At 45.8% G+C, this 27,713-nt stretch overlaps 1 protein-coding gene across 2 annotated transcripts; it reads left to right on the plus strand.

Moving 5' to 3' along the window:
* The first annotated feature begins 652 nt into the window (after nt 1–652).
* Nucleotides 653–24,722, plus strand: LOC128324288 (uncharacterized). 2 transcript variants are annotated; one of them, XM_053248661.1, is made up of 7 exons: nt 653–895; nt 1,131–1,395; nt 2,434–2,563; nt 12,517–12,672; nt 16,310–16,426; nt 21,145–21,299; nt 24,589–24,722. In XM_053248661.1, exons 2-6 carry the CDS (start codon nt 1,265–1,267, stop codon nt 21,223–21,225), a joined length of 615 nt encoding a protein of 204 aa, XP_053104636.1. In that variant the 5' UTR covers nt 653–895; nt 1,131–1,264; the 3' UTR covers nt 21,226–21,299; nt 24,589–24,722. The 2 variants fall into 2 exon arrangements, with proteins under 2 accessions (XP_053104636.1, XP_053104646.1); XM_053248671.1 differs by having other exon boundaries at nt 1,200–1,395.
* Nucleotides 24,723–27,713: the final 2,991 nt, after the last annotated feature.

Consider the following 27,713-nt stretch of genomic DNA (forward strand, 5'->3'; position numbering starts at 1 on the left):
AAAGAATTTAATATTTTTTTTTCAATGAAACGAATGAATTATTTTGTTTTCTTGACTGTGGTCACTGTTGATGTTGGCTGATGGTGAAAAAACAAAAGCCATCAGAATAGCAATGAACTGGCTGCCAACACAACATATTGATTGATAACTATGCAGGGGAGGGAATTGGGTCTCTGTGTGTGTCTGTGCGGTGCAGGCTGTTGTGTTTCTTTCTGTGTGTTGTGTGTCTGTCTGTCTGTGTGAATGGATGCCTAGCACTGTCTGTGTGTGTGGATGCTTTCTGTAGTGTGCTGTCTGTCTGTCTGTGCTGTGTGTCCACATGTTTTTTTTCCTTCCCCCCCTCCAAGACTCCCTCCCCCCGTGCCTCCATCCATCCATCCCCCCAACCTCCCTCCTCCATCACCCTCCATCCTCCCTTCCATGCCCACCTCACCTGCCCCCAAACCCCGGTCTGGCAAGATGATGAGAATCTGGTCTCTCCCACTGAAGCACACACGTGATCACGTGTGTGCATAATATGTGGCTGACCAACTCTGAGCCGGACCCTCCTCCCCCTTCAATCCCATCTGCTACATCCCTCTCCCCCTCCAACTCACCCTCCCCTTTCCTCCCCCCTTCCCTCCCTCCCTCCCTCCCCCTCCTAGCTAGCAGCGCGCACACACACACACACACACACACACACACACACACACACACACCACCTGGTGGCAAACACCAGCACACATGCACTCACACTGGTGCCACCACCTGCCTTGGGCCTCTCTGTGGTCCTTGAGCAAATATGTGGTGGACCAGAGAACCATTTCTTTCAAGTAAGGCAAAAGGCATGCACTCACTGCGCACACATGAAGAAGAGGTGAAGACAAGAGACAACTACTAGAACCAGCAGCAGCAGGTGAGTGTTGTGTTGTGTTGCTTGCCAATGCCATTGCCCATGCTCAATGCTCAGTCAGTCAGTCTGCTGAAACTAAACTAACTATCATCCTCACACGCAGCTCAGCTGCACTCACTGCACTCACTACACTACACTACAGCTGGTGGTAGAAGATGTCCTGGATTATAACTTTCAAAATCTGTGCTAGGATTGCCTCGCCTCCTCCTGCCTGTAATTGTGCCCTCTCCCCTTGCAGTTGCATCGTGACGGGTTGGTGTGCGTGCGCCGTCTACTCAGCTCTCCTCTTGTTGGCTTGGCTTGCTAGGCAGTGCGCTGCAGCAGGAGATATCTAACCAATGGCCAGTTGGAGCTTCTGGAAGCCGTTGGGCCATGATGGGATCAGGGTCTGGTCTAGAGACATTCAAGGCAGGAAACTGGCTGAAACAATGTCTAACTCTGGCTAATGCCTGTGTGGGACACTGCCTGGGTACCCATCTAATTTCCTCTGATAATTCAAGCAGGTAAGAATAATGGGATATCAATAAAATTCTAATTCTATATATGAATGTATGAGGGGGGGAGAGAGAGGTCAATATTCATAATCTGCTCATGGCAGCTATGACACTTCTCTGTGTGTGGAGATTGTTAAGAGTACCCCCTATGTCAAATTACCCCTAACCCTGTCCTCATTAGCAGGAAGCCACTCTGGCTGACCCCTGAAGAAACAGCCAGCAAGCAAAGAGAATCCCTTGACACAAAGGAAGGGTTAAAGGTGCCTGGTATGTGAATGCAGGAGAACCTGGAGAGGGGAGTAGGCGCTTAAGTGTAAGGCTCTATGGAGTCCTCTTGAGATGCAGAATAACAAATATGACTTTTTCCTGGCATTCCAGGGATCTCCAAATTTAAGATTAAACACCTTCTCTCCAGCATCTATATGACCAGCTGTCCATCCAATATTGACATAAGGAGATTAAAAAGATTACAGATTGCCAACCAATCAAGCACGTTTGGTTGTTCCGTGAATAGGAGACACTCAGGAAAGCCCAGAAGCCCAGAAATAGCATAGAAAATCCCATTACAGAAAGGAATTAGCTTGATTGTTGACTCCAGTATAGAAATGAAAGAGGAGTCCACCCACTCTTACATCTGGCTATTAACTGCTCATTTCAAAAGATCCAATTTAGTAGAACAAAGAATTCCTTGGCAGTTCCTTTGTCCAAGACACAGTGAGGTGTGCGAGTATCAGGTGCCAGAACTGGCACTCTGCACCATTACTGCAGAACACCCAGAGAGAGAGAGGGGGGGGGGTTCTCCCAGAGCTCTCTGTCCATCTCCATGCTGCCTGCAGCACTTGTTCACAGACAGGGAAGGGATTGCTCACTCCTGCTGGCTTTCTCCCAAACAAACTCTCCCTTCTGGCCCAACTCCTTCCCAGCTCCTTTGCTTAAACCCTGCTGATGTCACCTCCTTGTCCCGGTTTGCCTGGGACAGCTGCTATACTGTAACTTTTCTGCTTTCTCTCCCACCTTACCATGCCCTTTCTACCTTCTCCCTATTAGACATAGCTGGGGATGTAATCCAACCAATGGCTCCCCCTCCCACTGGATAGGCTGCAGCTTGAGGGATGAGAATGCTTCAGAGAATTCCTCTCCAATACACAGTTCTCGCCTCTTGAATGTCTTCTCACAGGTATAGTTCACATATCCCTAGATGGCTTCTTGGGGGTGATGCCTAACAAAAACCAGGCCTCCAGAAAACACGTTTGGTACCAAATCACCTGAGACTTCTTTCTTTCTTTCTTTCTTTCTTTCTTTCTTTCTTTCTTTCTTTCTTTCTTTCTCTTTTGCTTTTTTCCAAATGTACAAGCATTCAGGATAGATTACTTTGAAAACAGTAAAACAGCTTCTAAAACTAAGACCTTAATCTCATAGCAATATAAAATAAATTGGCCACCACTTTTGTGATCTCACAGCTTGTATCTGCAAGGCAATATTGTCTATTAGAAAGCTCACACCTTCCAGGAAATCTACTTAACGGGGGAAATAAGTTCTTCTCTAATACCTCGATACAAAGAACAATATAACAGAACGTGGGTAACAGTTTCCAGGAGGCCAGAGTCTCAGGGGCAGAGAACTGTCGCTGAAGAATCCTTAGTGAACCTCCTTTCCAAAAGAGAGGAGGGCAACACATTTAAGCGAGCCCAAGCAAATGCAACCCAAAACTTTTTAAAAGTGAATCGTTGTTAGATAATTTGCACCTCTATCTCCCATGGGGGGGAAATCCCAAAATATAGGGGAGAGTAGGTCCTGTTAGCTGAAGACGAAAGTTCCTGATGTTCAATGTCATGTAACCATAGAAATAGTATTTCCTTCACCTTATTATTCTCCAGAGTAAGTAGTCCCAACGGCATCATTTTGTTGTTTACATAAGATAGCCAGGGGTTTGGATTAGAGTCCAACCATAAATAACGGAAGAAAGAAAATTCCCGAATCTCTAAACAGAGTTTAATCCATCTAGCAAAAGTGAATTCCCAAGCTTTACAGGCTATAGGGAAAGACCCAGATTCCAGGCAAAGAACAGAATATGACACACACCTAGGCACTGCAAAGATTGCTCTTAGGAATATAGACTGTACTCTCTCCAATTCAATTGTTACCCCCTGTATCCATTGCGAGGCTCCAAAAAGTAATTGTGCCACAATCTTAGCTTGAAATACCTGGAGTGCCATAGGTATATACTGGCCTCCTCTAGAATAGCAGAAGTGCAAAAAGGCACTAAGAGTTTTATGGGCTATATGGATGGAGGACAGCCTGTGAGTATTCCAGTTAAGATTATACTGGGGGGGGGAGCCTAAATGTTTAAATTTGTACACCTGCTCAATATGGTTCTGATTTACTACCCATTTATATAATTTCCTGGATTTCAGGAAAAACAGGACCTCTGATTTTTTATAATTGATAACTAACTTGTTATCGTTGCAATAGCAGACAAAAGCATACAACAATCTTTACAAACCTAGTCTAGTTTGAGATAATACAGCCACTTCATCCAGGTATAAGAACCCCGGCACTCATTTATCAGACAGCTCCGGTGCATGTGAATCCACCTTTTCCAGACATTGGGCCAGATCATTAATAAAAAGATTAAACAATGTAGGGGCCAAGACACAACCCTGTCTGACCCCACAGTAGAAGGATTCAAATCAGTTAGAGCCCCATTAGTGGCATACCTAACCCGTAACGAAGATATGGAATAAAGCTGCATCATCAGAAATAACAGTCTCTTATCTATTGTAGTTTTTTCAAGTTTGGACCATAATAAGTGTCTGCAAATGGAATCAAATGCAGATTTTAAATCTATAAAAGCAAGAAAAAGTTTGCCTTTAGGGCCACTAGAATATTTCTTCGCGAGATGAGACAAGATCATACAGTGATCAAGAGTAGAGGGGCTTGCTCTAATACCTGCTTGCTCCATCCCAAGAATCTGATTCTCTGAGATCCATGCCTCAAGCTTATCCAATAGATAAAGAGCATATAGCATACCAAACACGGACAACAAGCTTAAGGTCCCAGAATTAGTTGGATCCAAATGAGAATCATTTTAAAATATGGGAACAACTATTGCTGTTTTTCATTGCTCTGGTATAATTCCTGTGCAGCTAATAGATGTAAATAAATTGGCTAAAACGAAGTCCCACCATTCTATATTAGCTTTTAATAGTTCTGGAAGAATAAGGTCTGGACCAGGGGCTTTTCCAATTTTTAAACGTCCTACTAAATTTGTTATTTCTGCAAGACTAACAGGAGGCCAGTGGGGTAACACATCAGTCAGAGGTGGTCAAAAACCTGGCTAGACTGTGCACCATTATAAACAGTGAAAAAAGTGGGTTTCCCATGATCTAGCCGAAGTCCCTAATCATCTCAGCAATGGCCCGAGTCACGAGATGTGGTTTTGGGCGATCGGACCGCTTTCCCAGAGATTGCACCCACTGATGATGATCGGTCAGTTTTTCTTGCCTAGGAGCAGGAGCCACTGGCCGCTTGCTGCCGCCACTACTGCTAGTCGAGGCACTGGGCCTACTGCCACTGCCAGCAGAGGTCTCCACACCTGAGTGCCGCCGGCACAGGTGCGACAACAGACCCGAGGGAGTGAAGTGCTTAGGGTCCTTGCCTCTGCTGACCAGCACCTTGCAGTGGGTGCACTCAGCATGGGTGGGATCACCAGGGTGAAGCTCAAAGTGATCCCAGACCACACTGCTGGACTCTCCTGCGACACAAGGTCGCTTGGGTGGTGGCAGCTTTGCTGGTTCCTTCTCGGGCATGCCACCACCACCACTGCCCTCAGAGCTGGCCTGAGAAGGCCCAGGGACAGGAGGGCTTCCCTCTGACTGAGCCTCCTCAGATGCAACCCTGGGGCCCCCACCCCCCACAGGGACCGGTGGGGAGGGCGGCAAGGTGGATCTGGCTGGACTGCCAGCCTCCTCCACCACCAGCACCACCTCCTCAGCTGCCACAGGAAGTTCTTCTTCCCTGGCAAGCTGGGAGGCCCTCCCCCCGAAATTCTGCCCGGCCGCAGGGAAGAAAGTCTAGCCTGTGCGCCGAAGCAGGGCCGGGGGTTACTCGGGGAATAAGCCCCTCTGGCCGCCCCCTGCCACGACCAGCAGGGAAGAAAAGCCTCCCCCTTCCTTGCATCCTCCCTCTTTCTGCTGCTCTACCAGCCCTCCCAGCCATGGTTTGGGGGCTTCTTTTAAAAATGTAAAGGGGGGGCAGAGTGGATGGGGTTGTCTCAGGGGGCAGGTAGACTCAGAGGTCCAAAAAGAGGGGCTGCTGTGATGGCTTGTGGACTGGAGTGGAGTGCCTCCTTGCTTAAGGCTTGTTGGCACAAATTCTGTGGCTGGCTAAATCAGAAGCTGCCGTGTAATGTGCATCACACAGAGTTTAGCAAGAGGGACTGGGAGTTAGATGTGTGTGTGACACGACAGAAGCAGGCTGCCACAGAACAAGAAATAAAATAATGCCACTTAGCTTGTGGCACTGCTGCGCACACACACTGCAGTGACCGTGGAGGAGTTCTTTAAGGCTGGCCCAGTGCACTCACCAAGAAGAACAGGGAATTACAGCTATTCTCTGTCTGTGGTTCTTGGAATGGAAGTGAGTTAGAAAAGTATCAAAATCTAATTACACAGATTAGGATTGTTACACAGATTAGGATTAGGATTGCTGGAACAACAATGATGTTGCTGTCAATATCACAGGCACAGAAGATGAAAAAGTAACTGAATTGTGCTGGGCCTACCTAAACACAAGTCAATCAAACAATGTGTGTTTCAATTCACAAATGATGGGCAAAGAAATGACTGGGTGGGCAATGGGCAGGCTAGGGGCTTTCAACATTTCTAAAAAAGCAACAACACAAAAGTGTATGCAGGACTCAGGACAGGAGGAGTCAGTGCTGAGACACTCGAGCTGAATTAATCCTAGATTAGCTCAAGCACTGGAACAGGCTCAGGCTCCTTTCCTCTTTTAAAAAAATTACTTGGGAGGGGAAAAAAGAATTATTTATTTAAAGCACTACAAGGCTACGCTTCTAGTCTACTCTACAGTTGAACCACCACCTACTACTACCTAGCTAATGGGGATCTAGCCTATAGACTCTAAGGCTACACACTCTGAAGAACCCCTATTTAAAACCCAATCTTCCAAATATCACAAAACTTTTAGAGAACAGTTAAACCCCAAAACCTTAACCTCTCTCCAAACAGGGATAAAATAAACCACAAATACACAATTCACGGGAGACTAGAGAAAGACGTGTGTGTGTGTGTGTGTGTGTGTGTGTGTGTGTGTGTGTGTGTGTGTGTAAAATATAAATGGCTGGGCCACTCTCACTCAGTTGAAGGCTTCTCCAACGCTGGGTCTCTGTAGTCCACCTCTGAGGGTCTGGTCACAGGAGGATGGCACACTGGGCCTGGAATGGAAGTGCAGGCAGGCAGGCAGGCAGAGGCAGCAGTGATGATTGATTTTCTCTCTCTACAGCAGGAAGAAGTAGCAAAAAATCAGGGGGGGGGTTAAAAAGGAGGGGAAAACCCCCGCATTTTCTACCAATATTCTCTCTTGCTCAATTTTTAAAAAGACAGAAAATGCAGGAGAGAGAGAACGGCTGCACAGTCAGCAGGCTGGCCTTGCAGCAAGGCAGATTTTTTTTAAAAAAAAATTCTCCTCCTCCTCTTCTTTTTTTCTCAAAAAAAGAGAGGCTGAAATCAAGCAGGAAAGGCAGGCAACCAGCAAGGCAGAGCAATGGCATAAATGCTGAACAATAGCACCCACACGAATCGCTGAGCAAAATGGAGGCAAGGCTGAGTAAGCAGGGCAATAGAGCTCTCTCTTCTCCCACACAAGGTAGCAGGAAGGAAGAAAATGGCTACTGGTGGCCCTTTAAATACCCTCCTGCAAAGCCCTCCAAAAATTGCCCCAAGCTTGACCCTTCCTCCACCTCCCCCTGGCCAATGGGGGGGGGGTCATTCACTAATCAACACCAAATATGGTCAATCCTCTGCAGGTCGGACCTTTTCAATTAAAGTTAATGTGAAGCTATTTTTGCATTGAAATCAATGGAGGCAAAAAGGCGGGAAATTCAAATAGACGTCATTCTGAAAATGGAGGGGGGAGAAGAAGGCAAGGCAGGCACTTTATTGGCCACAAAATGGAGGGCCGAGACAACAAATATTTCGGATCTGAAACAGGGGTGATTCGTTTCGGATCCGAAAATTTCAGGGGGCTTGGAGGGTGATTCGTTTTGGGTCCGAATCACCCGAAATCAGCCGTTTTGGGTACAGGTCGTTCTGTACCCGAAACGTTTCGCACATCCCTAATTTAAACCATACCACACACTTCCTTGCTGAAACCACCCGATGCAGGAACTATTCAACCACTGTAAAGAGCAACACGGCCTCTCTGAAATATGAACTCATGATATCCCTCTTCCCATCCCCTTATTTTGCTATATATCGCTCAATTCAAATTTCAGCCAAGATACCCAAGACTCCATTTCATGTTTTTGTGCCCAGGTATTCTGAGTACATCCCATCCAAATAATTATGGCATGTTGCCTATTTTATTTTTTAAAAAATGTTGAAATGCAGTTTACAAGTACCAAGGCTTTAACAGCTCATCATACTGTGGTTCACAACGGGGTATAAAAATCCTCACTCCTGTCAGCCTTGGCATCTCTTGTCCTCTGTGACCAGAAATTCTCATTCAAATCTCTACCATTGACTTCCTGTAGCTATGAAGCGTTCTTCCCTTCTCCTCTTTGTCTTCTTGGAGCTTCTCTTTCCAGATCCAGAGTTGGGAGGGGCTGGAAAGGTGGCCTGATCAGGAATGGAACCACTTTTATAGACCTTTCTCCTTTCAGAGGATCTAAACATCTTTCCCAACACACTGTGGAAACATAGCTGTTTTATTCTCCTCTTGGGGGTGGGGCTGACATTAATGGGCTGCTCCTGTTTCAGTTATTCAGGGTATTTCAGCTTTGTCTGTATTTTGGGGATACTTATGCTATTATATTGCTATATATTTCTAGGTTGATTGGTTTTACTGAGATTTTTTCCTGGGTGATGGTCCTTATATTTGAACTCTTCTTGTGTGCTGCCTTGGTCTGACCTTTCATTGGAAAGGTGGTAGAAGACTATAAAATGAAATTCAATTTTTTTGAAGCATTCAAACACTCAAAATGGAGTATTAGATGCACATGGCAAAGACCTACAGCAAAGAAGAACTAATCTGCCTACTTTCCTTTCACTAGAATCTTAATTGATATGATTAGAAGGGTATTCACATATATAGGCTAATTAAGGCTAGGACAGCCCAGCTTGGATTAACCTGCATGCGTGAAGCCCCGGGAGTACGGTCACACCTAGCGCTGCCTCCACACCAAACCCCGTTCTTGAATTCAGCATTTAGCCGAGGTTAAGCAAACCGCAGGTATGGGTGATTGCCGCCAGGTTAAGTGGGTGGGTGAGAAAGATGCCTGGAAAATGCTGAGTGGAAAGACTAGGTGGGTACATGTTCTAATGCCTGCCACGACACACCCACCTAGCCTACCTGCAAAATCTTCATGCTTCTTCAGCCCTGTAATTCCCAAGGTGGTGATGCAAGAGTGCCTGGCTCAGGTGAACAAGGGCATTTTCAGTAAGCCATGTGATGGTTTGGAATCTGCAAATGGATACTCAGACCCAGCCAATTAGATGGACACCACCTCAGATCTTCCTGGAAGGGGCTTTCTCAATTCCAGATTTCATCAGCCATGTGAGTTGGCTGCTTCTTCTGTGGAGTTGTTCTACTGGCACTTCCGGTCACTTGCTGTAATTAATCCAGACACAAATTGCTTTGGAAGCAGTTTGTGCTGTCTTCTCCCTTCTTATTCAGATTCAATCCTTCAGGCACTGTTTGCTCCTAGTTGCTCAAGAATCCTTTATCATCTCGCATTTCCATCAGAAAAGAGGAAGAATGAATAAGAACATCACAAGAACCCTGCAGGATCAGGCCAAAGGCCTATCTAGTCCAACCTCCTGTTTCCCAAAGTGGCCCACCACCAGATGCCTCTGGGAAGTTCACAGGCAAGAACTGAGGACTTGCCCCCTCTCTGAATGCAACAAGGATCTGAGTAAAAGAGGCTCATACTCAAGTGTTGTTTTGGAGAAGAAAACAGCAGAGACCAAACCACCGGCTCCCACGGGGTATTTCTGTACAGGAGGAGACTCAAAAGAGATGGTGGCAAATAGGGAGAGGATTGCATGACCTGCCCCTCCCCAAGATCATTAACAATCCTTGGTAGAGCTTCCACCAGTCTCTCTCCTCTGAGACAAAACGAAGTGAAATTCCTCCCTGTTCATAGCAAAATGCCTTACAACCTCTTTGAAGAGCAGGCATGGTGGGAGACAGAACACAGCACGTTTCCAGCCCCGATCAAGTCTAAAACAATCCAAAACTAGTTTATGTAAGTAGACATAGTAATCAGGACAGTTTACAGGCAAACAAGCCAAAATGGTTAAAATGCACATGCAAAGTACCTCTCTGCCTGTAAGGAGGCTCAATAAATATAACGTCTTAAGTTGCAGTTCACAAAACAAAATCCTGAATGATGCGTCTAGGAGCCACACAGCATGGTCTCAGGTAACAAAGCTAAACTAAGACAGAATTAACATTCTGGAAAGAATCACCACAAGAGCTCCTCCCATGAGCTCTTCCCATGAGCACTACCACCCCAGCTAACTTTGTTCAAAAGCTGACAGTTTCCTTTACAGGGAAGATGTTCTGCCATCAATTCCTGGCGACTACAGAGCCATGTGGTTTTCCTTGGTACAATATAGGAGGGGTTTACCATTGCCATCTCTCGTGCAGTATGAGATGATGCCTTTCAGCATCTTCCTATATTGCTGCTGCCTGATATGGCTGTTCCCCATAGTCTGAGAAACATACCAGCAGGGATTCAAACGCTCAAACTCTTGCTCCCTCGACAATTTACTTCCCTGCTGCACAAGAAGGTTGGAAATTTAGCATCTTCTGCAGAAAGAGATACAGCCAGGCGCTAATTGCAAACTTCCCCTTAAAGATAGGCAAAGATCCGAGGATCCGATTGCTCAGACCCTTCTTTCAAAAGCTTAATGTCTCCCCATGATTGTAGCAGATTCCAGAGATGACAATAGGGGACTGCATTTCCCTTTGGGGTACATAAGAACATTTAGACCTTTTCCTGTCCTGAAAAAAGTACCTGATTAACTGATTATCAAGCTATTACCAGACACAAATTGCACATAAGAGCCAGGCCCAGCCAAAATGGTAGCAATCGTCATTTCTTATAAATATGGGTGACATTGCTCCTTTCCTACCAGCAAGGACAGAAAAGCAAGAAAGAGCCAAGGCGAAGCAAAAGGAGGCAAGTACTTCTGTATGCTTCTGACCAAGTCTTGGGGCCCCCAAGCGAATCTGAGACCAACACACATGGGAGAGTCATATAGGGATTCGATAGAGAAGAATCTACAGTCCCAAGTTGAGTTGGAAGGCTCCTCTGGGAAGAGCAGACACAGCTGAGAAGCTGAGCAAGCCTTTCTAAGCATCTAGCCTTTTCTCCCTCAAACAAACTAACCAGAAGAGGAGAGTTTTGCAGGGGCTGTTTCTCTTTAAGGGTTAGGTCTTAGTCTCTCCATCTTTGTGAGTGATACTTGTTAGGGTTCCTTGCTAGGGTTCCTTGTTAGGGTTAAGATATCAGAGGGCTAGGAGTTCTTAGGGTTCCCTAAAGGCACTGTTTGCTGATTAGTGGGGGTGGAGTCAGCTAGGGCTGGGCGGGGCCCCACATTCCTTTCCTTTGGCTCTCATCCTGTGTGACAGTTGGAAGGCTACTCTACATATGAGGTGAAGGCCCGAGAGCATAGCGAACAGGGATAGCAAACAGGACGTAGGAGTTTTGCAGGAGTTTGGTGGGAAGTGTGTGGGGGAGCCTGGAACGAGCCCCTGAAATCGCAATCGCGATCACAAGGAGCCTGGTGGAGAAGAGAACGTAAGTACATATCCCTCCCTCATATCCCTCATATTCTTGGGAAAGGCTGTTTGGACAGTTAAATAGCTGGCCATTACAGCTGAGACCTATCCTAACAAAATATCTAATAAACGGACAATAAGCTCCCTAAATACTGTAAAGAGCTAACTAAAACAGTATGAAGATAGAAGGTCAGCAGGGGAAGGGGCACTTCCCAGTGTATTGCACAGAGTGCCACATGTACGACTATTTGCCCCATGGGCAGAAGTCGTGGGTGTGTGCTCGGTGCAAGGAGCTCCTGATGCCTTCCTATTGATGGTCAGATCAAAAGACAAATGCTAGAATTCCAGCATCTGAACAAGTCCAGAAGAGCTGCAAAGTGTGGCCTTGGCTGCAGATTCCCAAACCACCTATATGCAAACTGCAGGTGGGGGGAGGGGCGGAGGATGTTGTTATTTTCGCCCAAGAGCCCTTAGGCTTTAGGTATGGATTGGAGAAGGTGGATAGAGAGGGCAACAATTAAAGTCCCACTTCTGGTCATCAGTACACTCCAACAGCTGATGCAGAGAAATGATTAAAACCATATATACCTCAACGTCTCCTTGATGAAACCACTATATGAAGCAATCGTTCACCCAGTTTAAAAAACAACATGGCCTTCGGTGCAATAAGAACTGATTTCCAAAATGCACAGATGGGTCGATATGGTATTTCTCTTGCCACCATCTCCTTACTTTGCGAAATAGCCAATATGCCCAAGTCTCCACTGAACCTTTTTGTGCTGAGGTGTCCCAAGTACAGAACAACAACCCCTCCCAAAAAAGCACTGGATGTTGCATACTTAAAAAAACCCAAACACCTATGTTGAAATTTAGCATACAATTGCCAAGGCTGCAAAAGCACATCATATTCCAGTTCCAGATATGGTATAAAAGGCCCATAAATCCTTCCTCCGGTCACCCTTGCCATCTCTTCTCCTCTTTGATCAAACGTGTTCTAAGACCCACTGCCAAATTACCACTGCTATGAAGCATTCTTATCTGCTCTTCATTGCCTGCTTGGTGCTCTTACTTGATCCAGGTAAGTTTTTGTTTTCCCCTTTTTAGAAATATTTCTGGTCATTCCCACTGACTGAGGCTGCCATCCTTCCCACACTCACCTGGGAGCAAGTCCTGTTGAACTCAAGAGAGTGTATTAAGGAGCAAAGCCACCTCGGCTTCAGCTGTAAGGAGGGAATCCCCTGGAGAAGGACAGCAAGACAGGTATGCAAATCTACTCATGGCATCTATAAAAGCAGAGCTTGTGCTCACTGGACTTCTTCAATCTGTCTAGCTTCTTATAGATTGGCCTCGCACAGGTCCAGCTGCTTTCAAACACATCCCGTTTCTCTCCAGGGCTAACTATCAAAAGGTGCTACCTTGGGAAAGTTTGATTGACTGATTGTTTGTTTGATTGATTGATTAAGTGCAGTCAAGTCGGTGTCACTTCTTAGCCACCACATAGATAGATTCTTTCCAGCATGATCATTCTTCAACTTGGCCTTTAAGGTCTCTCAGTGTTGCATTGATTGTTGTCGTAATCTAGTCCATCCACCTTGTTATTGGTCATCTACTCCTCTTTCCTTCAACTTCCCCCTGCATTATGGACTTCTCTCGGGAGCTGGATCTTCGCATAATGTGTCCAAAGTATGATAGTTGGAGCCTGGTCATTTGTGCCTCGAGTGAAAATTCTAGATAGATTTGTTCTATGATCCATTGGTTTGTTTTCCTGGCTGTCCACGGTATCCTCCAAATTCTTCTCCAGCACCAAATTTCAAAAGCGTCAATACTTTTTCTATCTTGTTTCTTCAAAGTCCAGCTTTCACATCCATAGAGTGTCATGGGAAAAACCATTATCGAAACGATCCTAATCTTTGTAGGTTTAGACACGTCACACATCTAAATATTCTTTTGATGGCCTTCATTGCAACCCTACCAGATGCTAGTCTACTGGATCCTTCACTGTTGACGGTCAATCCTAAACAGTAGAAGATATCCACCACTTCAATCTCTTCATTATTAATTCTGAGGCTGCTTGCTGTACCCACTGTCATTAGTTTAGTCTTCTTGACATTTAGTCGCAATCCCCTTTTTTCACTGTGTTCAGCATATATGTTGAATAAATAAGAAGAAAGTAGACAGCCTTGTCTTACTCCTTTGCCGATCTGCAACTGGTCTGTTTCACCATATTCCGTCTGGACTGTGGCTTCCTGTCCTGTGTATAGGTTTCTCAGGACAATGAGATGTTCTGGGAGACCCATTTTCCTAAGGATATTTCACAACTTGACATGGTCAACACAATCAAAGGCTTTTCTGTAGTCAATAAGGCACATATCGACTTCTTTTTGGCATACTTTGACTTTCTCAATTATACTGTGTGCATCAGCAATAATGTCTCTTGTTCTCTGTCCTTTTCTGAAACCAGCTATACATAACTCAGGGAATCTGGTACTCCCACTTCCACTGCGTTGGATGATCCTGGGCATTATTTAGCTAGCATGTGAAATTAAGGACATTGTGCGATGGTTTGTGCAATCTGTTAGGTCTCCTTGCTACGGTATGAGTATGTAGACTGACCTCTTCCAATCTGTTGCCCACTGTGTCATTCTCCAAATTTGCTGGCATAGTTTGGTTAGAGACTTGACTGATTCTTCTTTTATTTCCTGCCATATTTCTGTGGCTGTTCCATCAATTCGTGTAGCCTTCTGACTTGGTAATGACAGAGTGCTGATTTAACTTCATCTTCCTGTAATAGAGGTTCTTGCAAGTAGAAGAACTCTAGAATTTTATTTTAGAGTATCTTGGATATTGATATCCCTGCTGTACAGATTTTCAAAATACTCCTTCCATCTCTGTTTGATCCTCTCTGAATCAGTTACTATTTGTCCTTTGGCATCCCTTAACATACCAATTTGAGGTTGGAACCTCCCTCTGAGTTCATAGATCTTTTGGAAAAGTTGCCTTGTTTTTCCATATCTATTTCCATCCTCAAGGTCTTTACGGATGTGGTTGTAGTACTGCTCCATGTCTCTTCTAACAGCTCTCTGAATTTCCCTATGAAGTTTCTTGCTGATGTCTTTATCTTTCTTGATTTGGGCTTCTCTCCTCTTAGAAATTTCCACTGTCTGTTCTGACATCCATTTTGCTTTCTTTTGTTTCTTGGTCTTTGGCAGTCTTTTTTCACATTCATCCTTAACAACTTCTTTGATTTCATTCCACAGTTCCTCTGGTTCCCCATCAATGAAGTTCAGAACTTCAAATAAAAGCAACACCATTCCTTCTTCCCCAGCCCCACCCCCACCGTTTCCTGAGTAATAAACGGTATGGTTTTCTGACGGAAAGTGTCCTATTCCAGTCCATTTTAATTCACTGATGCCCAAGATGTCAATCTGTGGTCGATTCCTTCCATCTTTTACTTTGTCAGGCTTTCCCATATTCATGCTTCTTACGTTCCACCTTCCCATTGTAATTCTGTCTTTTCAGCTTCGGATATTCTTTTCCCACATGGCAACATTAGCTGCTAGACATCCAAAAGGCTTTAATCTAAATGGTCATAAATACCATTGGAACTCTGAGAGATCTACGGTTCTTCCTCAGTAGGATATTGAGTACCATCTGGCCTGAGGGGCCCATCATCTATCCATGGGGTTTTCTTGGTAAAATACAGGAGTGGTTTACCATTGCCTACTCCTGCACAGTATGAAAAGATGACTTTGTCATTGTGACTGAAGTGATCATCCACCTCCAGCACCTTCCTATATCGCTGCTGACCAATATTGGTGCCTGCTTCCTTTAGCTGGGTAGCTGGGATGACCTATGCATTTGGGGTGATCCTACTGGGTATAGTATACTTCCCAGGCTACTTCATTCATTCCTCCCAGGAATACTCCCTTCCCCGCCACAATGAAGCAGCAAAGCAGGACTTGGGTGGGGGAAGGTTTAATTGAACACAGCCTGTTCTAAGTTCCTTGAAGGGAGGTGGATACAACATTTTATTTGAGTGGATCAATCTCCACTATTAACTATTTAACCTTTGACCATGGTGAAGTTGAAAGGCTTGAAAAGTCTGGGGGTAGCCCACAAAATTGTTTGCTCTCTGGCTGAAGGAAAGCATGCATTCTGCGGGAGACCATTGGATCCAAGTGCTCCTTTCCAGGTGCCATTTGTTGGGGTCTGTAAGTATTTAGAAAAGCGTCAACGGGAAGCTACGAACTCCAGTTACAGAGTAGAGTGTAGAGTTTAGTTGTTGCAGTCATTTGAAGAGCACGCATGGAGTGCGCTTTGGAGCTGAAGTGCCAATGAAGCTACACTCAGAAACCAAAACACAGGATGACATCCAGAAATATTTGGAAGGTCTCACCAATGCAGACGGAGTAGTTCCAAGAATGCCGGGTCTGTTCTTTCTCCCCAGGGCCCTCCTGCTAAACATCAGGGCCAGAATGTTCCATGTGTCCAGTGAGTGGAACGACACACCAGCAGATGGAGAGCAAGGGTGGTAGCAGCATTGATACAGAGTTGTTATAGAGGGGCTGCAATTCTGATGAAAGTAGCTTGAGATAAGGGGCAACATCCCAGAGAACTTGGTCCCTAAGAATAGGTGCTTAGCTAGATTTATTATCAGTCGTCCACCTAGTGCATATGGGAGGGCTAGAAATTCCAGGGCAATGGAACATGGCACTTAGAAAGGCAGTCTTGGCCTCCTTCTTATTGGCTATCTTCTGTGTTTTGGCTTCCTTCCAGTAAACTATCCTCTTCATATAGGAATGGAACTTTTCCCTTCCAAGCATCATTATTGCCATTCATCTTTGTGACTCTTTCGAGTGATGCTGACAAGTCTTTCCCCTCTCTCTTCTCTTTGTAGCTGCCTTCCTCTGTGTGCAGGCTGAAGATGGGGAGGACAACCAGGGAGAAGTCTTGGAAGTGGTCCCCCAGCACCAGCCTTTTCTGGACTTGGAGGAAAGAGCTCCATTCAACCCAGGTAACTTGTGGGCTAGCTGGAAGGTTCGAGTTGTTTCCAACTGCAGTGGGGCAATGCCAGCGTTGTGTTGCTCCTGATTTTGCCCACATCATTGGCTGACCTCCTGAGTGAATTAGTCAGCAGAAGTCCCACAGAAATGATGAATAGGTCAAGTTAGCCACTGCTTTGAAGGAAAAGGTTCTGCAAGTGTATTATGTAGCAAAAGAAACAAGTAATAAGAGATTAGTAAAAGCAAAAACAGGTCTCATTAAAAACAAAACACAGTAAAAATCGCAGATAAAAACAGCATTGCAGCATAAAGTGGAAGAAGCAGAAGCAGAAGCAGAAGAAGAAGAAGAAGAAGAAGAAGAAGAAGAAGAAGCATACCTTCCCTGGGATTGAGCTTCATATGTTCGGTGCGACACCAGGCAAGGCCTTCTCCCATGTCCCACATCACCCACACACATACCTTCAGCAGGCTGTGAGACCTGAGCCCCAACCAGCATTTCAGTAGGCTGCCCACTGAATATGTTTAAAGGGCTTCAAGCAGATCGGTCGGCCCTGTCTCAGCATGTCACTCACTCTCCCATCCCCACCCTTCATGCTTAGAGCAGTGTTCCTGCTCTATAATGTGATAATGGTGATTGGAGGCCTCTCCATAATTGGGAGTCCCTACAACTGTACCCAATTTGGTTCATATTGGTCTAGTTGTTGTGAAGTTGATGGTGGGGGACAGGGATGGACACACACACGAACACGTGCACACAAACACACACACGCACAGCCGGGAGATCTCATAAGCCTACTGGAATGTAGGCTAAAAAGGTGTTCAATTTTATCTTCTGTAAAAGGCAGATACACTGCCTTCGGAGAGTTTGTGAAGATTTTAAGTGTAACTATGAAGGGAAGAACGTCTTCAAGAATTCTAAATCTGTTTTCAGCAGGAGGAAAGAAGGTCTCAGAGCACAGGCAGATTGTATGCCATGGTGAGCCTGGCATCAGACTAAGGTGGCAATGTGTGTGAAGTGGGCAGAAGAGATAAGCTGAAGACTCTATATCCTATTCTGGAGAATATGTGAGTGATGGAGTGGAAAGAGTGCCTCTGAGCATGGGCAGAGTGTATTCTATGCTTTCTTACTCTCAGCCCCCCCAGCCCCAGTGACAATCAGCTGCCACTCGGCATAACGCTCATTCCTCAAGCTAGAACCAAGTTTGTCCTTATCTCACCCGAATTAGCAAGGCCTGCTGGAGAAAAGAATCAGGTGGCGGGTATATTACCTGCTACACAAACTCACCATCAAGCATTATTGAGATCACTCAACTTCAAGCAAAATCCAAACATTGAAGCACCAACTGCCACTCCTCACAGCTTCACAAACCCATTGACTGAGGAGAGTGATGATCTCTTCAATCTGGCCACAAAGGCAGTCCAGCCTGAGAAAGTCAAATAAGATACCTGTAAGCAAAGTGAAATTGGGAAGAATCTACCTGAAAGTTTTGTCTCTGAGTGTATGAAGCAGGGAATCATCAACCTGTGGGCTCCAATGGGAAAATGGAAGCTGCAGACCTTTAAGGACATTGGCGGGGGGGAATAAAAGTGATCGCGCTGGAGATAGTGCGATTGAGCTGAAAGAAGACAAAAACCATTTTACTCGAGTGTTTGCTCGAGTGTTATTGGTGACAAAATCCTTCCCCGGACTGCTCCTTCCTGCCATCCCTCACCTCTGTAATCAAGAGTTCCAGTGCTGGTCAGCTTCCTCCCATCTCAGTGGGTGGGTGGGGGATGAAAAGAGGACTAGCCAATAGGAAGGCATCTGATTTGCATTTGGAGCTGAGGCTCTTGGGAGGAGAAGAAATCAACAATTGCCTTTAAAAGAATCAAATGCACACCTGGTTCCTTTGCTTGCCTGAGTGAAAACACTGAGTAATTATATTTGTTGGTGTCACCATGAGGTCTAAACAGGCAAGGAAACAGAGGTTTAAATATACCTTTAGTAGAGCAATGCTTTGCTATTTCTACCCTGGCCTTTTGCTTTAGTTCCTGCATCTCAAGAAAGAGAGAAACCAGAGCGGCAAACTATATGTTATGCTGAATGCATGTTTTTATCTTCCTTGTGTGTGTGTGTAGGCAGCGGGGAGGGAAGAGCTCAGGGGATATTAGGATCAGGAAAGTGGGGGGAGGAGTTAACCCTTTCCATCTGAGCTGTAAAACAACAACCCTGAAGTTGTCCTTGGTGCCCACAGATCTTGTGGGGATGATATTCGTTTCATGGGGACCTCCTCCCCACATGCTGTGATCCTGCTCTGCCTCCCTGGTTGCTTGTTATGATGGAGTCAAGTGAGCCTGCAGGGCCAAACGACACAAAACCCCAGGCAGGTCTCCACAGACTTCTGAATGAATGCAGCCACCACAGGGCTCCAGGGTCCAGCTAAGCCAGCATCCCCACAGAAGGCAGCCTTGCTCCTTAGCTTGCCATTCGCACACAGAGACACACACAACACACACCCCTCAGCAGGAAGCGATTCTGATGCAGCTCCCTGCGAAGGATGAACAAGAGGAAGCTTCTCGTCCCACAGCAACCTGGGGAGGCAGATGGCGGCTTTCCCCCCACAAACCCTTGCATGAAGCCACCGTGACCTCCCACTATGAGGACTGCCCAGCTCCCGAGTCTTAGAGGGTGGGAAACCAGCACTTCTGGGCCACAGTCCTCCACAGAGAGACCAGCGTGCTGAAGCCCCTTCCCTCTGCATGGGAAGATAGTCGTGGCCCTTGGTTAAAACCAACAAAAAAGCAATGGAGTCATTCTTAGAGCTGAAATGATCTGCAGGGGAGTGGGAGAATGCTCAAGCAAATGTGTCGAATCTGAAAGGTCTTGCCAAAGGTCAACTGTAAGTTTTCTCAATTCAAACATTCAAAGAGTTAAGGATTCAGTTGAATTGAGGAAAGTTTGTTACGGGAGACTGGACATATAGTCTTGCGTCACAAAACAAATGAGCATCCCAATAGCCGGGCTGGATCAGACCAAATGTCCCTCTAGGCCAGCATCCTCCTCCTTCCCACTGTGGCCAGCCAGGTGACTTGGTCTTTCCTTATCAACTTGTATTTAGAGGAATACTGCCTTTGAACATGGAGGTTCTCTGTCACCATCTTAGCTTATAGGTGTCTGTTGGCTTCTTCCTCTCAATGAATTTGTCTAATTGTCTGTCAATACTATCCAAGCTAGTTACTGTGATCAGATCTTGTGCCTTGGAGCAGGAAGGACTGGGCCAAATTGCATTTTCATGGTGTGATTCATGCCAGGCTTCACAGAGGCCATTTGCGCATATGTGGCAGTCACCATTTTGGCCGCTGTGCTATTTTACCAAGGTGAAAAGGCCAGGGGGGGGGATTTCGAAGGCTGGGGGGAGGGGGAACCTCCACAGCACACACACACCCCTGCCGCCCCAAGGAACCCCCCAGAGGGAAGAAAGGGTTAAAAATGGGGGGGTGGATATTCAGGAACCGCCCTGGACTGAACCGAACCAGGGGGACGGGCAGGAGGGGTACCGGACCAAACTGGTCTGGTCAGGTTCGAATCCAGTTCGGATTTGAACCGAATCGGGCCAGCTGGTTCCGTGTACACACCTTTTCTCCTCCAAAGGCTCTTGAGTCAACTTAGCAGTCATGGAATAAGGGGACAGGTTCATGTGTGGATCGGTAACTGGTTGAAGGACAGGAAACAGAGAGTAGGAATAAATGGACAGTTTTCACTATGCAGGAAGGTAGGAAGTGGGGTCCCCCAGGAATCAGTACTGGGAGCAGTCCTCTTTAACTTGTTAATAAACGATGTAGAAGTTGGGGTGACCAAATCTGCAGATGACACTAAACTATTTAGGGTAGTGAAATCCACAACGGATTGAGAGGAACTCCAAAAAGATCTCTCCAAACTGGGGGACTGGGCAACAAAATGGCAGATGCAGTTCAATGTAAGCAAATGGAAAGTGATGCACATTGGGGCAAAAAACCACCAACCTTACATATACACTGATGGGATCTGAGCTGTCGGTGACTGACCAAGAGAGAGATCTTGGGGTCGTGGTTGACAGCTCATTGAAAGTGTTGTCTCAGTGTGTGGCAGCTGTGAAAAAGGCTAATTCCATCCTAGGAATCATTGGGGGGGGTGGGGTTGAAAATAAAAATATTAATATTATGATGCCATTATACAAATCTGTGGTGCGGCCACACCTGGAGTACTGCGCACAGCTTTGGTCACCGTATCTTAAGAAGGATATTGTGGAATTGGAAAAGGTGCAGAAGAGGGCAGCCAAAATGATCACGGGCCTAGAGCACCTTCCTTATGAGGCTGTCAATGGCTACTAGTCTGGTGGCTATAAATTACCTCCATGATGCTTCTAAAGACCAGTTGCAGGGAAGCAACAGCAGGGAGAGGGCATGCACATCCCTCTGGCCTGTGGGCTTCTCAGAGGCATCTGGTGGGCCACTGTGTGAAACAGGACGCTGGACTAGATGGGCTTCCTCGGGCCTGATCCAGCAGGGCTGTTCTTATGTTCTTATATTGTTGAGAAGTACTATATTAAAAGTAGTAGTAGTAGTAGCAGCAGCAGAGGTAGATGACCTTGGCATATGCTGTGGATTCATAAAACCAGGACTCCAGTCTGAGACTCTGTCCCGGCCTTTTTCCCGTCCCTTCTTGAGCCTGCTCCTGCCCAATTAATAGTCGTCTTTTCCTTTTGCACAGGATTTGCCACATATGACAGGTTTCGATGCAGGTTACTTGGCGGGACGTGCCAGTACAGGAGATGTCCTGCTAAATACTTAGTTTTTGGATCGTGTGGGCTTTTCAGAACATGTTGCAGATTTCCAAGAACGCAAGAGAACTGATATGGACTAAAGGTAAGAAGAAGATCTCTCAAGCTATTAAGATCTTACAACAACAACTCTCTATGCTAATAGCAAATGAACTTGAGCAAAATCTGAAGTATATCAAGCAAAGATCATTTGAATTTGCAAATAAACCAGGCAAGTTGCTAGCTTGGAAAATTAGACTTGAGAGGAAGAAAAATTTTATATCTAAAATATTTACTAAAAATGGGCTCTCTTATAATGGAAAGGAAATAAGGATGGAATTTTAAAAATATTACTCAGAATTATATAAAGGCAAAATAGTAGAAGGTAAAAAAATTAAGCAGTTTCTTAGAACTAAAAATATTCCAAAACTTTCTCATTAACAAATAGAAATCATGAATGCTCCAATAACAGTTATGGAAATAATAGAAGCAATAAATCAAGCTAAACCCAACAAGGCCCCTGGGCCAGATGGACTCTCAGCTTTGTATTACAAGTCACACAAAGATCAAATTTTACAACCTCTTCAATGGACTATGAATGACATTTTACAAAAAGGGATTATGCCAGATTCGTGGAAATATGCTGTTGTTTCCTCAAATGGTAATTCAGCTCCCCCAATGACAGATCTTGAAGTGCTGCTAGAGAGAAGCTGCATCTTCTGTGTCCCACCACCCTAGGAACATAGGAAGCTGCCTTCTACTGAGTCAGACCATTGGCCCATCTAGCTCAGTCGTGTCTACACTGACTGGCAGTGGATCTCCAGGGTTTCAGGCAGGACTCTCTCCCAGCCTTACCTGAAGATGCTGCCAGGGACTGAACCTGGGACCTTCAGCATGCAAAGCAGGTGCTCTTCCACTGAGCTGCAGCCCCATCCCCTAAGGGGAATATCTTACAGCAGAGGACACACACATGCAATCTCCCATTCAAATGCAAACCAGGGCAGACCCTGCTTAGCAAAGGGTCTGATTTTGAAACTGGTAATCACTTTTTACTAGGCATTAAGTCCCACTGAACTGAATGGGCCTTACTCTGGAGTAACCCTATTTAGGAATAAAATCCAAGGCCATTTCCCCAGTAGTTGTAATCTCTGAAGTCCATGGCAGGGTTTATATGAAATATGGTGTGGGTGTGGAAATATGGTGCTGGTGAAATATGGACCAGGGGTTCCCAACCTTGGATGCCCAGGTGTCGATGGATGACAACGCCCTTCAAGGGCAGAAGGCCACTGTGTCTGGGGATGCTGGGAGTTGTAGTCCTGTCATGCACAGGTTGAACAGTCTCTTTCCTCCGTGCATTAACTGGCTGATGTTTTAAGCCTCTAAGATACACAGAAGGCCATTGTCACTGGGCCACATCCAGTTCTGTGTGTGTCATTCCTGCATGAAAGGCAGAGCATGGCGCTGGAGCATCCGTTGAGCCCTGGCACACTTAGTCCAGATGCTGCCACTTAAGCTTCTTCGTGCTCACACAGACACCCTCAGTATTCAGGGGTCTACTGGGCTCACCCAGAGGCATTCATGGCAAGGGCTGCCATGTTTCACAGTCTAATGGAGCCTTGCGGGCTACAGTAAAGCCACCAGAGAAGCTACAATGGCTTTTAAATGAAGTCAACATTAAATTCTAAATTTAAATCAAATTTTAATTAACTTAACATTAATTTGAATTTAAAATGCATTACATTTAAATTAAAACCCAGTGGCTGCAGAAGAAGCATTGGCACATTTATCTGCCCTCACAGGAAAGGGAATAAATGTGCTCCTGCTGCTTCCACACGGGCTAAATTGTCAACGCTTCAGAGCCTATTGTGGCGTCTGGCTGCAGTCCCTCCTGGAGCCTCGCAGCTTTGTTGGACTGGGCATGCTCACAGCCACCACTCCTGTCTATCCCCTCGGTGAGGAGTTTGGGTCAAGTGGAAGAAGACGGTACCCAGTTTGCATGCAAAGGCCTCGGGTCCAATCTCTGCATTTCTAGCTAAAAGCTGGAGCTGCTATCAGTGTAAGATCAGTTCACATATTCCTATTCATTGAAATGTTTTAATGTAAACCACCCTGAACCATTTTTGGAAGGGTGGTATAGAAAACGAACGAACGAACGAATGAATGAATGAATGAATGAATGAAAGAAGCCCCAGCCTAAAAACCTTAGGTTTGGGATACCTGAAGGACTCTCTTCCACACTCATAGAAGCCTGTCCATCCCTAGTGGTCATCTAGTGCAGGGATTCACAACATGTCGGTCACCAGATGTAATAGGACTTCAACTCCCATAATCTCCAGCCCCAGTGGCCTTTGCTTGGCAATTATGGGAGCTGAAGTCCAATTAGATCTGGGGACCCACACGTGGAGAATCCCTGACCTAGTGTGTCCTTCCATTTATCCCACCACTCTCAGAGGTTAAACTGGCAATGACGTGTTTGAGGACCTTTTCTGTGGTGGCACACAACATGTGGAACTCCTTGCCATCACGTAGCTCAAGGCAAGTCAACCTGAGGCTCTCCCATTGTCGATAGACCACAACTCCCATCATCCTCAGCTACAATTTGTTGCAGCTGAGGATGAGGGGAGCTGTAGCCCAACAATGGCTGGAGAAACGTCAGGATGACTACCTCTGGTTATACATTCATTCATTCATTCATTCATTCACTTACTTACTTACTTACTTGCTAACACACTCTCTGGTGCTGCCATTTGAAACCATGCACCTTTTTATTTTCTGTGGTTTATGTGATAACCCTCCACTGGATTATTTATCTCCCTGGATTCTGCTTCTCAATTCTTGCTAGCTCGGGCATGGTTATTGGTAGTGGCTGACACCATCACTGATGCTCTGCTTGTGCAAGGACATTGTGCTTGCTCACGGCTGTTGCTCTTGCTGCTTGCGCTAATTCTGGAGCTGGTGTTCCAGACTAGTGTTTGCGCTTGTGCAACAAGGTGAGCAGCCTGTGGCAAGACTCATATGCTTGGCAGGGAACTTTTGTGCAAGAATGCCATCGCACAAGTGTTCACGAGAGTAAGTGTGGAAATGCCCATGATTTCGCACTGCTCCACCATCTCTTTGGACTAGCACAACGTTCTTCATTGTGGAAGGGCAGGAAGAGTCAGGAGGTTGGCGGACTATTGTTTTATTGTGTTCTTTGTTTGGGGTTTGTGGCTTTGGGTGTCTCCACCACAAGGAAGGGTATAGATCAGGGTTCTTCTCAACTTGGGTCTCCGGATATCGAAGGGCCTTGTGGCTGCCTTCAATATCTGACATTTGAGCTGCTCTCTTTTTGCTCTGGCTACACTAAGAAAACAAACTGATTCTGGCATTTTTTGCCTGTTTCGATCCCTCAACAGGAAAGTGTGAGCAAATCAAGGAAATCCTCTTTCCCTCGACAGCCCTGATGGAATCCTGCTTCTGCTCTGCCTGCTGATGCTCCTCTCATCGCCATCAACACTTCCTGCTCAGCAGTGAAGAAACGCCGCTTATTAGCTCCCAGCCTGTCCCTTGCAATTAAAGCAATTTTAAAAATAATGTATTAGTAAGCTTGATTTGGATTAGGGATCTCCCACCGCCACCAACCATCAAATACATAAGAACATATGTTCCCTTCTCAGAACTTCCTCTCTTCCAGAAATCCAGAGACACTGGCTTGGCGTAGTGGCCAGTAAGTGGCTGTCCTTACTGTCAGACTACCTGCATCCCGAGCGTTCATAGAGCTGGACAGCAAGAGTGCCCAGCAGGGCAGTGCATTATGGGGTTTCTGGAGCCCGGGCTCCGTTTCCCCAGCCTCCCGATGGCCTCACTACTTGCTGCAGTCTGCATTGTCTGGGCGTGTGAACTCCGTGTTTGAATACGAGCTCTGATCAAATGAGGGGGAAAGTACGACCAAGCCTGCCTCCCTCACCCCCAGCGCCATCCCCAGACCCTGACACAGAGGTTGTGTGGATGACCTTATGGCATCCAGATCATTGCACTCTCTTCTACACTCCTCAGACCTCATGAAGTGCAGCATTGTGGTTCATTATTTATTTATCATATTGATGTGCCGCCTGATCTGTGTGTCTCTAGGCGATGTACACAAGTTAAAGCACAAGAAATCTAAAGCAGAGTAGAAAGAGTTAAAACAGTTTCACGGGATAAAAACAATGAAACCGTTTGAAATTAATTTCAGTTAAGAGCCTGAGAAAACAGGTGTGTCTTGAGGGTTTTTTTAAAAAGCAATCCGAGATGGAGAACTGGCCTGTAGCAAACGTCAGTCCTGCGCATTGCAAGTCTGACGTTCTGAGAAGCTAACCCAAAAATCCATGAGCGTCTGCAGGATCTTCACATGCTTCCCTTTCACTGGGGCTTGCATTGCGAACCGTACAATCCCAGCAGAGTCCACCATCATGGGATAAATGGACAAGTACATGTGTGGATTGCTAACTGGTTGAAAGACAGGAAACAGAGGGTATGTGTAAATGGAGAGTTTTCACAATGCAGGGAAGTAAGAAGTGGGGTCCCCCAAGGATCTGTACTGGGACAGGTGCGTTTTAATTTATTCATAAATGATCTAGAAGCAGGGGTAAGCAGTGATGTGGCCAGATTTGCAGATGATACCAAACTCTACCGGGTAGTGAAATCCAAAACGGATTGTGAGCAGCTCCAAAAGGATTTCTCCAAACTGGGTGAGTGGGCGACAAAGTGGCAAATGCAGTTCAATGTTGGCAAGTGTAAGTTGATGCACATTGGGACAAAAAAAACCCAACTTCAATTATACACTGATGTGATGTGAGCTGGAAGTGACTGACCAGGAGAGGGATTTTGGGGTGGTTGTGCACAGCTCATTGAAAGTCTCGACTCAATGTGCGGCAGCTGTGAAAAAGGACAATTTCATGCTAGAGATCATTAGGAAGGGGATTGAAAATAAAATGGCTAATATTATAATGCCCTTATACAAAATTATGGTGCGACCACACTTGGAGTACTGCGTACAATTCTGGTCAGCACATCTAAAAAAGGACATTGTAGAACTGGAAAAGGTGCAGAAGAGGGCAACCAACATGATCAGGGGCCTAGAGCACCTTCCTTATGAGGCAAGACTACAACACCTGGGGCTTTCTAGTTTAGGAGAAAGACGAGTGCAGGGAGACATGATAGAGGTCTATAAAATCATGCATGGTGTGGAGAAAGTGGAGAGAGAGAAATTCTTTTCCCTCTCACACAAGAATAGAACCAGAGGTCACCCCATGAAATTAATTGCCAGGAAATCTAGGACCAACAAACAGAAGTACTTTTTCACACAACGCATAATCCACTTGTGGAATTCTCTGCCACAAGCTGTGGTTACAGCCAACAACCTGCTTGGCTTTAAGAAGGCTTTGGATAACTTCATGGAGAAGAGGTCTATCATCGGCTACTAGTCGGAGGGCTGTGGGCCACCTCCAGCCTCAAAGGCAGCATGCCTCTGAGTACCAGTTACAGGGGAGTAACAGCAGGAGACAGGGCCTGCCTTCAACTCCTGCCTGTAGGCTTCCAGTGGCATCTGGTGGGCCACTGTGTGAAACAGGATGCTGGACTAGATGGGCATTTGTCTTTTGATCTGACCATCCATCGACTGGTGTCCAAACACAGTCAAAACAGACATTGTCTTCCTTTGGGCAACTTCTTATTTCTGGTTGAGAAGCTCCCTATCCAAGCAATGAACGTGCTGCCTTTTGTGAATCAGTTAAGCTCCCCAGGCCAGGAAAAGGCTCAAAATGTTCACAAGGCTCAAAAAGTTCACAAAATGCAAGTGGGGTTGACTATTGTCATCTCAGGACTCTGCTACAATCAGGGGGAGACATAAAGCTTTTGAAAGAAGTGTATGAGCTATCGGGTCCTAGGATGTTTTGCCTATGCTTAAGAAGAAGATTGTAATTACTACCTGGATGTATCTCTTTCCACCCCAGATGCTAAATTTGCAACCCTCTTCCCTATAAAGGAAACAGCCAGCCTTTGAGTTAAGTTAGGTGGGTGGTAGTCATTCATAGGAGGACCTCTGCAGTTTCAGGAGAGGTCCGAATGGCCAAAGGTGTATAAAAGTGGTTCCATTCCTGATCAGGCCACCTTTCCAGCAGTGGCTTCCTCTGACAGCTGGAGGACTTTCCTGCCCCCAACTCTGGATCAGGGAAGAGCACCAAGAAGACAAGGAAGAGAAGGGAAGAAAACTTCATAGCTGCAGGAAGTCAATGGCAGATATTTGGATGAGAACTTCTGATCACAAGAGATTCCAAGGCTGACAGGAGTGTGGATTTGTATACCCCTTTGTGAACCACAGTATGATGATCTATTAAAGCCTTGGTGCTTGTAAAGTGCATTTCAACCTTATTCTTTTTTTTTTTTTTAAGGAAGCGGGCAACATGCCATAATAATTTGGAAGGGAAGTCCTCAGGACACTTGAGCAGAAAAAGGTTCTACAGAGCCTTGTGTATACAGTCATCTCTCGCCAATTGTGTGG

This window comes from Hemicordylus capensis, chromosome 1, assembly GCF_027244095.1.
Source record: "Hemicordylus capensis ecotype Gifberg chromosome 1, rHemCap1.1.pri, whole genome shotgun sequence".
In the NCBI taxonomy this organism is placed as follows: domain Eukaryota; kingdom Metazoa; phylum Chordata; class Lepidosauria; order Squamata; family Cordylidae; genus Hemicordylus; species Hemicordylus capensis.

Coding starts and splice junctions, on each gene's coding strand:
- LOC128324288 (XM_053248661.1), top strand. CDS start 1,265: ATGATGGGATCAGGGTCTGGTCTAGAGACATTCAAGGCAGGAAACTGG. Junction 2,564..12,516: donor TCTTGAATGTCTTCTCACAG/GTATAGTTCACA, acceptor TCCCCTTTTTAG/AAATATTTCTGGTCATTCCC. Junction 16,427..21,144: donor AAGAGCTCCATTCAACCCAG/GTAACTTGTGGG, acceptor CCTTTTGCACAG/GATTTGCCACATATGACAGG.